This window comes from Pelodiscus sinensis, chromosome 6, assembly GCF_049634645.1.
Source record: "Pelodiscus sinensis isolate JC-2024 chromosome 6, ASM4963464v1, whole genome shotgun sequence".
Lineage (NCBI taxonomy): Eukaryota > Metazoa > Chordata > Testudines > Trionychidae > Pelodiscus > Pelodiscus sinensis.
The window spans coordinates 17,410,519-17,425,846 of NC_134716.1; the positions used below are offsets into that span (position 1 = coordinate 17,410,519).

The window sequence follows — 15,328 nt, forward strand, 5'->3', positions numbered from 1 at the left end:
ATATAATTTCAGTGTGTACAAGCTACTGCAGCTGTTCACTTGAACGTTGGCTTAGGATCTCATTCTTGCCTCCTAACCACACAAATAAAATGTGCAATTAAGTGAGGATTGTGTTGTCCTTACTAAATCCTGCTAATTTCAATCAATGAACATTTTAAAATTTAAATGCAAGCCCCAGTGAGCTTCAGACAGAATGCAACATTTGTGGCTCACCCAGCTCCGCCTGATATTTGAATAGTAATTTTGTCTTAATTGGCCTCAGCTACTTTCTTGTCTTTGAAACTGGTTTGTTTTATTACAGTGCCAGGACCAGGTTAACCTACAGAATTTTGTCAGGAGGAAAGAAAATGCTATTTCTCTTAGTGGGAGCTCAGTTCAGCAACACTGGATCCAGTTTTTTAAATGGAAAGGAATGTTAAACTACCTTTTTTTTAGCTACTTAAGCTACAGATTTATTAGTTAACATGTTTTTGTCTGAAATATCCTCTTTGGAACTATCAAAATTAGATTTGAGCACTAATTACCTTCTGAGGATATTTTGTGATTCGTACTCAAGATTCTTTTTAAATGTTGGAGCCTCCTATTTTATTAGGTACCAAACCTGACCATTCCTATTTAGATGTGGAAGCCACTCTGTAGTTAGTTCTGTAAGTGGGTACAATAATTGTCTTGGATACAGTGGCTGCCATTAAAAAATTGCCTTGTCCACAGTGACTGTGCAGTGGGTATCCCACTTAATTGGAATAGATCTCAGATACCATGTAGGCAAGTATTGGCTCTTTAATGACCTCTTCTGTATCTGAATTGTCTGTTCATCTTTTTGGTGTAGATTAAAATTCTGCAGTATAATCACTCATTTGAGCAAGTACTATAAGAACTATTTAAATGCTATGACCAACAGAGGTGAAGACAATGGCCTTAAATTCCTCAAGGAAGAAGAGCTTGAGTTTCCATCCATCCCAGTTTCTCTATTGTGTATAATCAGTTTAATCTCTTATTTAATCAAATTTTTTTCCAGTGCCCACCATCAATATTTTTGAATATTGGCAGATTTTTTTTCAATGCTGGAAAAATAACCAAAGGACTACATTGTGTTTAAATTGCATTTTGTACTGTTTTTGGTGCTCAGTTGTAAACTGTTCAGAATTATCCTTCATAACGGATTAAAATGTGTTGATGTAATTTCTGTAGTTGGAAGTGAATTGTTTCTGTGTAGTAAATAAGTTTTTTCTTTAATTTGACTGCACTTTGTAGAAGCAGTCTTAGTAAGTCTCAAACTTCTTTGCCTCTATTTGTTACAGAGTAAGGTGTTTAGAAGTAAACCTCCTTTTTGTAGAGGCATTATTTCCAGGTTTCCAGTAACCATTTGTGTATAGTGACAAGTCTTTATATTCTTGACTGGAATATCTATAATTTGGAAATATGAATTCTGACAGTGTTTATTTTGTGTTCAGCAGGTAATTTCTGCAATGGAAACACAACTGTCTAATGGACCAACTTGCAATAACACAGCCAATGGTCCAACCACCATAAACAACAACTGCTCTTCACCAGTTGACACTGGAAACACAGAGGACAGCAAGACCAATTTAATAGTCAACTACCTTCCTCAAAACATGACACAAGAGGAGCTGAAGAGTCTTTTTGGAAGCATTGGGGAGATAGAGTCCTGTAAGCTTGTAAGAGACAAAATAACAGGTATGTTGGCACTGTAACTTTGCATATGCACAGTGTGCTCTTCAAGCCAGCATTTTTGCATAACATTCAGCTACTGTGAATTGTGGGAGTCAGGTGGAAGAAACAGATAAGTATATTGCTAGGTTGTCGATATACTGTATTCTAACTTCAGAAGAAAGTTTAAAATGTGTGTGTGTTTTTTTTTTGTTTTGTTTTTTTTTTTTTTTTACTGGAATTTCATCCAAGTTGGTAGGTGAGGAATGTAAATGCTAATGGGGGGCCTTTGAATGCTATAGTAGCTAGACTTTTTGGAAAAGGGTATTGAGATGTGGATGTTGACTGGTGTGAGAATTTTGATTAATTCATTTGGAACTTTGGTTTGTTCTAAGCCCAGCTGGTGGAAAAGCACAGCTTAATCTCTCCCCCCCCACCCACCCCCCCCACCCACAAGGAAAGAGATGAAATCTGAAGCTTCTTATTTTTCAGTGTTGGGAGTGGATTGATGTGTGGGGCATACTCGCCATAAGGTAGCTTTATCCTGCAGCATTTCTAATGCAGCGTTCTTGATGATGCACACTGTCTGTTCTGGCTGAAAAGTTGCAACTAATATGACTGAATGGAATGAATATATATATATATTTATATTTAACTTTTAGTGTAAACTGTAACACAGGTCACACATCTCTCTAGGATGAAGATGTTTAAAGCCATAAACTTAAGAACTTCTAAATATTTTTACGCAGACTACTGGGTGGTTGTGTATACATATGTTTAAACAACAAAACAAAAGGTTGTATTTTAGTGTTCTCCTCCTATTCCCTTTGCCAGCTGTCAGTGTGTGTGTGTTAGAAGTATTTAAACTGTTGACCAGTCATAGCTATAGCAAAGCTTAGCTTGAATTATTTTTAGATGAAGTTTGTTTTATATACATAACTTCTCATATCTCAAGGACTTGCTGTTTTGTGTAAAGATTTGAGTATTCCATTTCCAGCTCTTCCAAGCGTATATATTGCTAGCTAATTTTTCAGATGCAGCTTTTTTTAAACAGATTTCTTCAGCTGCCGCTTACATTTCTGCCAAGCTGCTTCTCTTGCTGCTCCTCCATGAGGTATCAACCTCCATTTGCTGATTTTGATCTAATAGGGGAGGCTTCTTTTCTAGCCAGTCTAGCTGCTGGAATTTTTCAAACTGACTTTTTTTGCCCTTAATTTAAATTTTGGCAAAACTTCCCCTTTCTTTAGCTGTTCCTCTAAGATTTCAGTGAGCAGTATTGTGGAATAGAAAAGTAGAGGTTCCAGCTTACAAAGACTTCAGTTCTATTCTGAAAGTTAGATTTAGGAGTGTGACTGCAGGAAAAGGGGAGTTCTGGCTAAAGTCTAAAGAAAACCTATAGCCCATACGCATAAATGCATTAAAAGGACACTACACCTCTCCGCTGAGAGCTGGTCTGTGGCCACTTGCTCTGATTGCATGCTCTTTCTTGAGTTCCATCTTCCAAGTAGCGTAGACCTCTGCAGGCATTTTACTCAATGGCAGTAGTGCTGCTGCTGGAGTGGGGAACTTGCTGCCAGGAACCACCCAGCCATTGCCTCTTGTGGAAAAGAGGACTGGCTTGGCAGCATGCTGCACCTGTGCATGTGCCTAGAGCACAGTCTCTATTCCCTCCTGGATAGTGGAGTTCATGTGATCTGTACAACCAATCTGTGCAATGGAACAAATTCTATGGCAGTATTACTTGTAGCACTGTGACATTCTTCCCCTCCCTCCTTCCCCATACATGTCACTAAGACTCCAGTTCAAAATAGCTTTTTTTTGGCTGGGGGGCGGGGAGCTGTTGCTCCATTTCCCTGGTGTTGGATCTCAGTGTTTTCAGGGTGGCCTGACTTCTCACTCCCTCCATGTTCCAGGGAAAGGGGAGCTTCAGGAGCTTAGCACTTTGGTCCTCAGATACTGTTCTTCTCTAGTCAGGCTAGCTGGCCAGCCTATTCTACTTCTAGCTCCCCTACTCCTCCCTGGCTGCAAGTTGGAGTCCAGCATTCAGGTCCTCGATCTCCTGTTGCCTATCGCTGTGGATGAATTCATGGAATACTCACTAGAGGCCAGTTAACTCTTCCTTACTGGGAATCCCTGTGGATAAACTGACAATCAGCAAGTTTTAGCCTTGAAATTAGGTGAAGGTTTCTAATCAGAGGGAAATTCTGGAGCAGCCTCCTAAAAGGAGCATGGGGGAGAAGGGGGGTTGCCAAGAATACTAACTGGCTTTAAAAACTGAACTCGATATGGAGTGCATGGCATACTGACATTGCCTGCAATGGCAGGTAGCTGATTTGTGACACTAGAGCAGATATTCCAATGGCCAGTGCTGGGGCACTAGGTAGGGAGGGCTCTTGAGTCACAGTAAATTCTTTCCCACAGGTTGAGTCCCATTAATGGCCATTTTTGGGGTCAGGAAAAAGGAATTTCCACCACATAAAATTTTTAGACTCCGGTTTCTATGTTCTCTGCTGCATGGGACACAGGTTTAAAGCCGTATAAATGGTGTATTCTCCAGAAGTTTAAGTCTAAGCCATGATTCGATAACTTCTCTAATACACACCTAAGCTATGGCTGAGTTACTGGAGAGAGTGGGTGGAGTTCTGTGGCCTACAACATGCAAGAGATCAGACTAGATCAGTGGTTAACAACCAGTAAGTTGGGGATCTACTAGTAGATCCTGGAACCTGACGGGATAGCCTTCAGGACAAACCAGTCAAGAGCACAAGTGCCAGCATTTCAGCTGCTCCTGCTGTCTGCTTTGAAGCTGCCCCTCAGGAGCCTCCTGCTTGCTGTGCAGGTGGGAGAGGAGGTGCTGATGGTGACCTCCCCCCACCCTTTTCCCTCATCTCTTTTTTTTGGGGGGGGGGGGCATGATAGGACTTAGTGTAGCAGGAGTTTGATGATCACTGCTTGTCGGGTGTGCTCAGCAATGCAAATGTCACTCACACTGAGTGTCCTTGTCATTCTCTCAATGCTCTTTTACACTCCCCTCCCAACCCAACACATGCCAGTGGTGGTGTTATACTTGTTTTCAAGTGTTCTTTTAGGTTTTTGGCTGGTCTTTGCATTTCATAATTTGTATTCTTCGAGAGGAGTGTCCCTGGGGGTGCTCCACAATAGGGTCAGGGCACTGCTACTGAGTCTCAGAGCAGAGATTTTTGTAGCAGTGTCTCTGGGGCCATGCACATGTGCACCGGTACTTGCATGCTGTTAGACTGCAGGCATTGTGTATGCGTGAGCTCCCACTCCTCAGTTACTTCTCTACCACCTCTGGCTACAGATGGACTCAGCAGTGCTCCCCTAGCGTCTTCGTGTCCAGATGATTATACTACTTAAAACCAGTAAAATTCATTATAATGTAATTAGTGAGTTTAAATACTTAATTACTTCATTAAAAAATCTAGATTAGTTAGGGTTTTTTCTTTTTCTTTCTTTCTTTCTCTCCCAGTTAATCTCTTCCTGCAGTCTGTTTCCACAGGCATGCCTGGCTCACCAGAGTTTGAGTGCTCCATCTCCTGTAAGGAGCCTGTCCTGATATCGGATGGGCACTCACAATGGGTCCACTGCCTCATAGTGCAGCATAATGCTCAGAAATGCCTTCATAGAATCATAGAACCATAGAGCTGGAAGAGACCTCAGAAGGTCATCAAGTCCAGCCCCCTGATCTAGGCAGGACTAGTCCCAACTAAATCAACCCGGTCAGGGCTTTGTCAAGCCAAGACTTAAACACCTCTAGGGATGGAGACTCCACTACTTCCCTAGGTAACCCATTCCAGTGCTTCACTACCTTCCTAGCGAAATAGTTTCTCCTAATATCCAACCTGGACCTATCCCACCACAACTTGAGACCATTGTTCCTTGTTCTGCCATCTGTCACTACTGAAGAGCTAAAATTGTGCTCATTGTGCAAAGCAAAAATTGTGGGCACAAAGTTAGAGACCTCTGCCTCAAGTTTTTTTTTATTGGAAAACTGACTTAAACCAGTCTCTGATCCGGGCTAGCAGCCTGAGGAACTTAAGCAGTAGGGATCCAAAGCCTGCCAAAAAAGCAAGCCTCCTCAGCCCCTCAAGGGGCTACGGCACTGAAGTAGCCATCTTCCCTCATGGCCGGTGCCGAGAGCACGTATGACACTGCTGGCGTCTTTGGAGCCCCCAACAGAGACAAACAGTGTGCATGTACTAAATCACACTGAGGTGACAGGCTTCAAGTTGCCTGCCTCATTAGCTGCAGCACCATCCAGCAATGATACAATCTTGCTAACACAGCATGAGAGCGTGACGCTGATCACGTTAACAGGCAACTCAGCTGCTACCACAGAGGCATCTGATGTGGCACAACTGCCCTCGGCACCGAGGTATGATTCAGTGCCTCTGCCTCCCATTACGTTACCAACAGCACCTGTTGGGCATTATACTCTACACAGATTCTTACTAGTCTTGTCTACTTTTAACTCACCATTTTTACAAGCTGAGTGCTCTCTGCTATGCTCACATCAGATCACACTCAGGGGGAAAAAAAGATTTCATCCCAATCTGATGATGACTTCTCTAGGAGTTTTTTCACCAGAGAATTCTCCTTACACAGCTGTGAGTATTTACTCTTCCAGATTGGGAGTATGCCTTCATATCATGGCAATCCCTGGGTACCTCCACTTTAGCTTTACCCCTACTGCCAATACTGGTACTAATGGCAATATTACAAACTCCAGCATGGGCAGAAATGACACACTGTGCAATATTGCCCTTCAAAACAAATACAATGGGATCCACTCACACACTCCTGACCCAAATAACCTCCCTCCAGTGGAGGGAGGGTCTCTGGCACCAGCTTCAATGACTTCAGACGATGCTGCACATTTCCAAGACCTTGTTAAACGTGTAGCTGTAGAATTAAACCTTCTTCATGAGGTTGTGGAAAATCAGCACGAGCTAACAGACAAACGGCACTCAGTAACACCATCAAAAATACCATTGCCAATTAATCCAGCAATAATGGAACCAGCAAAGATGGTGTGGCAAACTCCAGAGTCAATCTCTTCGATGGCTAAGAAAACTGATAAATATTATGTCCTACTCAATGGTTCTGAATCTCTCACCTAGCACCAAATTCCCTCCATGGTTGAAGCTGCACAACTAAAATTGAAGCAGCAAGAATATTGGGCTACCCTATCAGACCTCGAAAGCAAAAGGTTTGATTCATTCTGGTGCAACACATATGACTCCCACTTTACAGTTTCACATCTTGAATTACGCAACTTGATTGAGCAAATGATTACAGAAATTACACCAAACTGAACGACTTAGCCTCAAGGATGTCTTCAAGAAAGAGGCAACACTATAAAGCACTGGTCTCTAAGGGTCGTGATTGCAAGAACAGCATTACAGACCATCTTAGATGCTGATGACACGCCTGCATGTTGTACAGCAACAACGGTAGTAATGAGGTTATCATGGCTTAGCTCCACTCCATTCTCCCCAGGGAGATTCAAACTACAGTAGAAGATCTACCTTTTGACTGCCAGAAGTTGTTTGCAGCTAACTCCAATTAAATTCTCCACTCCCAAAGCATCACTCTGGAATCATTCTGGTCTTTGGGGATCCACAACCAAGTATCAGCCCTATCCAAGACCTCGATTCCGCCCCCCCCCCCGATATGCACAACACTAAATAGACAAGACTAGCAGCAACAGAACAGAAGCAGAAACCAAGGATGACACCCTTGCTCTACCAATTCCCAACAGTCACAGACTAGTCAACAGATGCCCCAAAGGGGGTAGACTGAAGACAATGATCAAGCAATTTGTCTCTGGCCAGGGGCAACATTCCTTACCCCCTGGCTAATAACCTTTTATGGAACTAACATCCATGAATTTATCTAGCATTTTTTAAACTGTTATAGTCCTAGCCTTCACTGCCTCCACTGGCAAGGAGTTTCACAGGCTGACTTGCACTATGTGAAGAACTTTCTTTTATTGGTTTTAAACCTGCTACCTATTTCATTTGATGTTTTCTATTTCTTATATTATGGGAACAAGCAAATAACTTTTCTTTATTCACCTTCTCGACACCACTCATGATTTTATATTCCCCTCTCATTTTCCTCCCCCTTAGTCTCCTCTTTTCTAAACATGGGACCAGTTCCAAACCCCTAATCATTTTAGTTGCCCTTTTCTGAACCTTTTCTAATGCCAAAATGTTTTTTGAGGCGGTAAGACCACAGCTGTACACAGTATTCAAGATGTGGGTGCATTATAGTTTTATATAGGAGCAATAAGATTTTCTATCCCTTTTTAATAATTCCTAGCATCTTATTTGCTTTTTTGACTGCCGCTGCATACTGTGTGGACGTTTTCAAGAGAACTATCCATAATAACTCCAGGATCTTTCCTGATTAGTTGTAGCTAAACTAGCCCCCATCATATTGTATGTATAGTTGGGGTTATTTTTTCCAATGTGTATTACTTGACACATTAAATTTCATTTGTCATTTTGTTGCCATATCACTGTTTGAGATCTTTTTGAAGTTCTTCAGTCTGCTTTGGTCTTGATTATCTTGAACAGTTTATCATCCACAAACTTCGTCACCTCACTGCTTTACCCCTTTCTCTAGATCACTTATGAATAAATTGAATAGGATTGGTGCTGGACTCCCTAGCCCTTCCAGAGATAGCTAAGGAATTCTTACACTGGTGGCTGAGCCCATGGAACCTTGGTTCGGAGTCCCCTTTCACCCACCAGAAGCATCCGTCTCCATTACGGATGCATCTCCTACAAGATGGGGTGCTCACTTACGACATACCTGTCAGGGTCGCCGATGCAGCACCAATAAACTTGCACAAAAAGTCCTAGAACTGCGGGCAGTCATGAATGCATGTGTCAAATTCCTCCCATTCATTGCCAACAGGCACATCAGACTGTACATAGACTGTTGCAGCAATGTTTTTACATAAATTATCCTGGCAGAGCCCGATCTTGAGCACTTTGCTGTTATGGCCTCTGTGCCTGAAATACAACACCATTATCACTACAGTGCATCTTCCAGGTGCCCTGACTACAACAGCAGCTGTACTCAACAGAGCCCGCCTGGTTGAACATCAGTGACAAATGAGCCTGCACATACTGGCGGACATCTTCCACCTGCAGGGTCACCCTACCAACAGCCAATGCCCCCTATTCTGTTCCAGGGCAGGAATATGCAAGGAATCAATGGGAGATGCCTTTCTCCATCACATGGACATATCACCTATTCTACGTGTTTCCTCCTATAGCCCTATTGCACGGTGCAGTTCACAAGATGAGGGACATGGCTCATCTCATACCTATAGCACCAGCATGGCCATGCCAGCCATGGTTTCCCTTCTTAGTGGCGACATCTCACTCTTCCTTGCCTGAGGGATCTCCTCCTTCACTCAGGCTTCCACAATTGCCATCCGAACCTCCACCCACCACACTGGAAGGAGTCTCTTGGATGGTTCTCGGACTACATTAAACTTGCTCACAGCAAGTACAAATGGTCCTTCTACACAGTAGGGCGCAGAGCTACCCTCTAGACTTTCCTTCAGAAATGGAAAAGATTCTCAATGTCATATGCTAGTCACCAGCTGGTTCCTTCAACATCCTCTATCTTCTGCACCTTAAGCAAGTAGTCCTCATGATAAGCTCCATTAAAGTTCACCTTGCGGCTCTTAGTACATTCCACTCTAAGGTAGACGACTCTTCCATATTTGCTCATCCATTCACCAAGAGGTTCTTAAAGGGCCTACAGGCATTTGATCCAGATATCATTCCACCAATGCTACTGCATTTAGTATTGAATGCTTTACCTAGACCACCTGTTGATCTAATGGCAACCACCTCATTACACTTGTCCATGAACTGTTTTTCCTCATGGCTAGGAGAGATTGCAGCCCTAATGGTGGATCCCCCATACACAACCTTTTTTTTAAAGAAAAGGTCACGTTGTATATCCATCCCAAATTTCTCCCCAAGTACACTCCTCCTTCCACATCAACCAGACAATACACCTTCCCACCTTCTTTGTCAAACCACACTCTAGCTCTTTTGAGATGAAGATGCATACTCTGGACCTGCGCAAAAGACCGTTCTGAGCATCTCCCGGACTATTTGTTTCAATAGCAAACTGCAATGAGGGCCGGGCTGTCTCATCAGAGACTCTCCCATTTGATCTCAGGTTGCATCAAGCTTTGCTGCACACAGTCAAATGTGCTACCTCCAGAGAGCATAAAGGCACACTCAACCAGAGCCATAGCTACCTCTATAGCTCCTCCATAAAGTACCCATAAGAGACATCTGCACATCCTCCAACCGCACACTGGCAAACCACTATGCACTTATGCAGGGAGTTTTTCCAACCTGCAACTAGCTGAGGTGGTTCTTTCCACAGCTTTTTTTTGTTTGCCAGATCCGAAGCCCCTACTTCCCTAAAGGGAAATTGCTTTGTAGTCTCCTAATGTGGAGCATCCTCGGGGACATCTCTCTTGAAGAGGTTACTTACCTCAATAGTAACTGATATTCTTTGAAATGAGTATCCCTGTGGGTGCTCCCCAACCCTCTCTTCCTCCCCTCTTACTTTGGGATCCTGGCCTTCTGAAGCCATCGTTTCAGGGTAGAGAAGGAACTGAGAGGGAGGGGCTTGTACATACATGATGCCTGCAGTCTAACCGCACGCGGCTGCTGGTGCACTCGTGCATGGCTCCAGGGACACTGCTACAAAATCTCTACTTGAGGCATGGCGGCGCGCTGACCTGAATGTGGAGCACCCACGAGGACACTCATCTTGAAGATCAGTTACTATGGTGATAAGTAAACTTCTCTTCCTTCCCCGAGAGAGGTCCTTGTGTGTGCTCCACTACAGGCTTTGGTGCATCTCTATTCCTTCACACAGCTTTTTTACAGCAGTGTACCTCCAGGTCATGTGGCTCTCGTCTCTTGGTCCATTTAATGATCCAAGTGCAGGACCCATTGTCCTCAGTTCCTTTTCTTCCGTCCGCAGCCAGAGATGAGTAGAGTCAGTCTCAGTACTCTCCTCAGGCCTTCTGTAGTTAGGATAGTTTCTTAGTTAGCTAGTGTTGCTAGAAGAAAAGAAACTGCTCTGCTTCAGCAGACTTAACAGCTCCACAGGCTTCATGATGTACCTCCTGCAGGGAGACTATACCCATCTCTGATGGGCATGCCAGTGTGTCCATTGCTTGGTGTTACACCTTGGTTCGGTGATGTTGTAGGAGCCTCAAGGGTTAAAGTCGACTACCCAGTGAAAACTACTGGATGAGGGTGAAACATGATTTTTATTAAATGGAATGATTCTTTTATCAAAACCAAATAACTTTCAAATGATTTTAAAAAACAAGCAATTACCTAATGCTTATACAGGGTGGAAAAACCTAAACTTAGCTATACTTAACTAATTACAAACTTCTTTGATTACAATTTAACTATACCAAATGACTGTTTCTAATTCTCTTAAGGCAGCACAGCATGCAAGCAAAAAATACAAAAACACAGCCAATATAATAAAAACTTTGTCCACAGCTAGCCCCTCTATGGTTATTTTAGGCAGCTAGTGGAGTTAGTTATTAATCTACCTCTACAATTTAACTCCTGGGTTACTATTTCTAACACTTATACTTAGCCTAAATACAACACCACTACACAACACAAGATTATACAATTTACACAGTGTGGCTAATAGAACTCAGTTACACTTTACAGAATTACACAGTGAAATTAACACGATTCAACTGTTAAATATATTATTGGTTTAGTTAAGCACTACTTACAAATCCAGCAACAATAACAACCTAAAGACACACAAACTCGGAGCATGCTCAGGACTCGCGCATCCCTATCTTTGACTCAAAGGGTGGGGAGGCAGCCTCAGGGTGATCAATCCTTCAGCCAGGCCAAAAAAGACACGTGCCCTCAACACTCGGAACCTCACTGAACAAAGGGGTCGAGGGTCTTTTATAACATCAGCTGATATCTGGGACCGTATTAGGATTTGTTCCCTGGCCGGGCCTGATAGGCTTGTAATGAGGCAATGTGAAATATTGCCCTATAGGATTTTTCATGATGCCCGCCTGACGGCCCCGTGGACAATGATGGGTGCGGGCATGGTCAGTGTGCATGGCAGTTTTGGTCTTATCTTCCTATGCCTACCTCCCTACCTTCAAGGACTGGTCAAGTGAGTCTTTATCTCTTGCAGCTGTGTTCTATCTTTTCATGCTCACCTCCCTATTTTTCAGAGCCTGTAAGTCCCAGGAGGCCTGTAAGGCTAAATTACACTTACAGAAAGCTGCATTGTGCTTCCCATTCTCCTCTGAGTATCTCACGGTCTGGTTTTTCTGTGAGGGGCCTTGTGTGGCAGGATGGGCTATACGCGAAGGCCATGGTCAGAAAAAGCCTGCTCTACAACACTTGGGTGAGGGATATATCCCCCAGAAATGTGCCCATTGCTAAAATAAAATCCAAGGCATGCAGAGAAAGGGACTTCAGACCTCTGTGGTTACACAGGCTGCAAGTATGAGAGGAGCTGGCTTAAAAGCTGGTTTCTGGTGTGCACCAGTTTCAAGGGAACTACCTCCTCTCCCCCACCCCCCAACTCTTGCATGCTGCTGCCTCTGTATCCTTTGCAGTAGCATGTGATGGGGGAGCACAAAGATGGTAACTGTTGCATGTGGGCAGCCAGTTTAAAAGATGGCTTACCATGCACACCACATCCTAGGGCGCTGATTGCTGTCCCACATAACTACTGAAGTTTTCAGTAGTTAAAATGTGTTTAAATGTTTAACATCCCTAATATGGATTCACTGTCAGCACCTCAGACTCTGCACAACAGCTAATATGTGCTTAGTGCAATGGCTCTATACCAGGCAGGGCCATGTCCTTCCTCTTCTGCAAATCGCACTGCAGTTGTATGCTCAGGCTGCAATACCTCGACTGGCCACACCGTGGCCATTCACTGCAGAGACTTGCAAGCCTCCCTCTTGCAGCAGCATCCCTCTTGCCTACCTTAGAGGCACCATGCTGTGGCTACTCTCAGGGCTTTCTCCTCTTTTCCACAGATGAGGATGCAAGATGTTCTCATTTGCCCACTTTTAAGTGTCAACGGGCTTGACCAACAGCTGACATACCAGCCTGATCACAACTACTCACCACAGTGGTATTGGCACCAATGGGACCCCCACCATATTGGAGTCCATAGGGATCTTATACTTATTTGTGTGCTGTCCTTGTAGATTCTCCACTTCAAGCACTGGTGCATCCCCACACTGGAGATCAGCAATTTTTTTTTCCCTAGCTGTGCCACACTGCACATGTGCAGTAACACTTTTTCCTGCCATTAGTGTCCATTGGCTACACATGTGGCCTGATGCCTCAGTTCATCGGTAGTAGACAGAGCTCCTTGCACTCACCCTCCTTCAGCCTAAAACAACAGAATAGTTAAATATTTACTTCAGTTTTCTCATTATCCAAATTTTCCAGACCCTTTATTCCTGTCTCTTTAAAAAAAAAAAAATCTGTAGGGAGAATTTTCTTGCTTGGTTTCACCCCCATTCAGTATGCCTAGTTTCCCCAGGCTTAGAGTGACTCCTGCAGTGACCCTATGCTCATCTCCAACATACATTCTTTATGCATAAAGCAGCTGGAGAGGGCCATCTTTTTCAGAGGTGTCCCCACTGCTCCAACTGCACAGCCTGGGCAAGGTGTGATTGATAGACTCACTTAACGACCTTCCTCGATGAAAGGTCGCATCTGCTGCCTTGTGAAGGTCCTCCCTCTTCTGGAAAGGGCTCAGACAGGGACAAAACTTCAGTTTCTACTAGGAAACATCTCTCGTCTTCCAGCAAGCTGGCAGCAAAGGCCAGGATGTCCACAGCCATAGCTCTGCCTCTGGTGCAGGGTGTGGCTAGAGTAAACACAGCTGATATACCCAACACCTCTGCCCCTTATTGGACTCATAGACTTTAAGGTCAGAAGGGACCATTATGATCATCTAGTCTGACCCCTTGCACAGTGCAGGCCACAATCTCACCCACCCCTCCTAGAATAATCCTCTCACCTATATCTGATATTGAAGCCTTCAAATACTTTGAAGACCCCAAGATGGAGAGAACCCTCCAGCTGTGATCTGTACCCCATGCTACAGAGGAAGGCGAAAAACCTCCAGGGCCTCTGCCAATCTACCCTGGAGGAAAATTCCTTCCCGACCCCAAATATGGCGATCAGCTAAACCCTGAGCATGTGGGCAAGACTCACCAGACACACACCCAGAAAGTTCTCTATAGTAACTCCTATCATCCCTCCATTGACCTATTTCCCACTGATAATGAATGGTCAATTAGTTACCAAGATCATGTTACCTCATCAAACCATCCCCTTCATAAACCCATCTAGTTTAATCTTGAAACCAGATAGATCTTTTGCCCCCACTACTTCCCTTGGAAGGCCGTTCCAGAACCTCACTCCTCTAATTGTAGATGGAGCTTGGTCCTGCCTTGAGGGTGGGGGGCTGGACTCGATGACCTCTCGAGGTCCCTTCCAGTCCTATGATTCTAATGGTTAGAAACCTTCATCTAATCTCAAGTCTAAACTTCCTACTAGCCAGCTTATATCCATTTGTTCTTGTCCACGTTGGTATTAATCTTAAATAATTCCTCTCCCTCCCTGGTATTTATCCCTCTAATATATTTGAAGAGTACAATCATGTCCCCCCTCAGCCTTCTTTTGGTTAAGGTAAACAAGCCAAGCTCCTTGAGTCTCCTTACATAAAACAGGTTTTCCATTCCTCGGATCATCCTAGTGGCCCTTCTTTGTACCTGTTCCAGTTTGAATTCATCCTTCTTAAACATGGGAGACCAGAACTGCACACAGTATTCCAAATGGGGTCTCACCAATGCCTCGTATAATGGCACTAACACCTCCTTATCCCTACTGGAAATGCCTCGCCTAATACATCCCAAGACCGTATTGGCCGTGAAAAAGGCTGTCACAATGGCGGCTCCTTGTGGAGGCCCGTGCAGGAAAAAATTGGGAGATTTGGCCACTAACAACCCAGCAGCTCAGTGGGGTTAAGGCAGACACTCCCTTGCCCTGTGCTGTTCTCTGAAGCAGCCAGCATGTTCCTACCCATCCTGAGGGAAGTGGAGTAGGGGGTTCCACATGCTGCCCTTGCCTATAAGCATTTCCCTTGCAGCTCTTGCATGGGTGGCTGGTGAAGGCAGGACTGGGGGGAAGCAAACCCCCGGCCCCACCCCCAGGAGGTGGGCCGGTGTGCCACATGTGCACTCCCCTTTCCAGCCACAGGGAGGGAGAAGGCAGGGTGTGCTGCGCTGTGTGGTCTGGCCTGGCCTCTAGACTCAGAGCAGTGGGGGAGGGAGGAAGGCACACCACTCCTCAGCCCCAGAACACTGGGAGGGTGGGCATTGGGGGCAGCAATACTCTACCCTAAACACCTATGGTTAAGCATTCTGGGAGAGCAGTGTGGGCAGGGCTATGCCTTGCAGTTCGGGAGGGCAGAGCTTTCTCCTGCCCTACGTACCCAATGCCCAGGAGCGCCTGTTGGCTGGGAACAGGGAACCATAGCCAATGGAGGTGTG

The 15,328-nt window shown here is 44.5% G+C and overlaps 1 protein-coding gene across 10 annotated transcripts in view; it reads left to right on the forward strand.

The window, feature by feature from the left end:
• The window catches only part of ELAVL2 (ELAV like RNA binding protein 2), a 200,135-nt gene that overhangs the window by 84,993 nt on the left and 99,814 nt on the right, over window positions 1–15,328 (forward strand). For 7 of the 10 annotated variants that reach the window (XM_075931478.1, XM_075931470.1, XM_075931469.1 and 4 more), the window contains one exon: window positions 1,455–1,698. In XM_075931478.1, the coding sequence (XP_075787593.1) occupies window positions 1,470–1,698 (229 nt within the window). In that variant the 5' untranslated portion in view covers window positions 1,455–1,469. The remainder of the gene's footprint in view (window positions 1–1,454; window positions 1,699–15,328) is intronic. The other 3 variants (XM_075931472.1, XM_075931473.1, XM_075931477.1) reach the window with 1 other exon arrangement.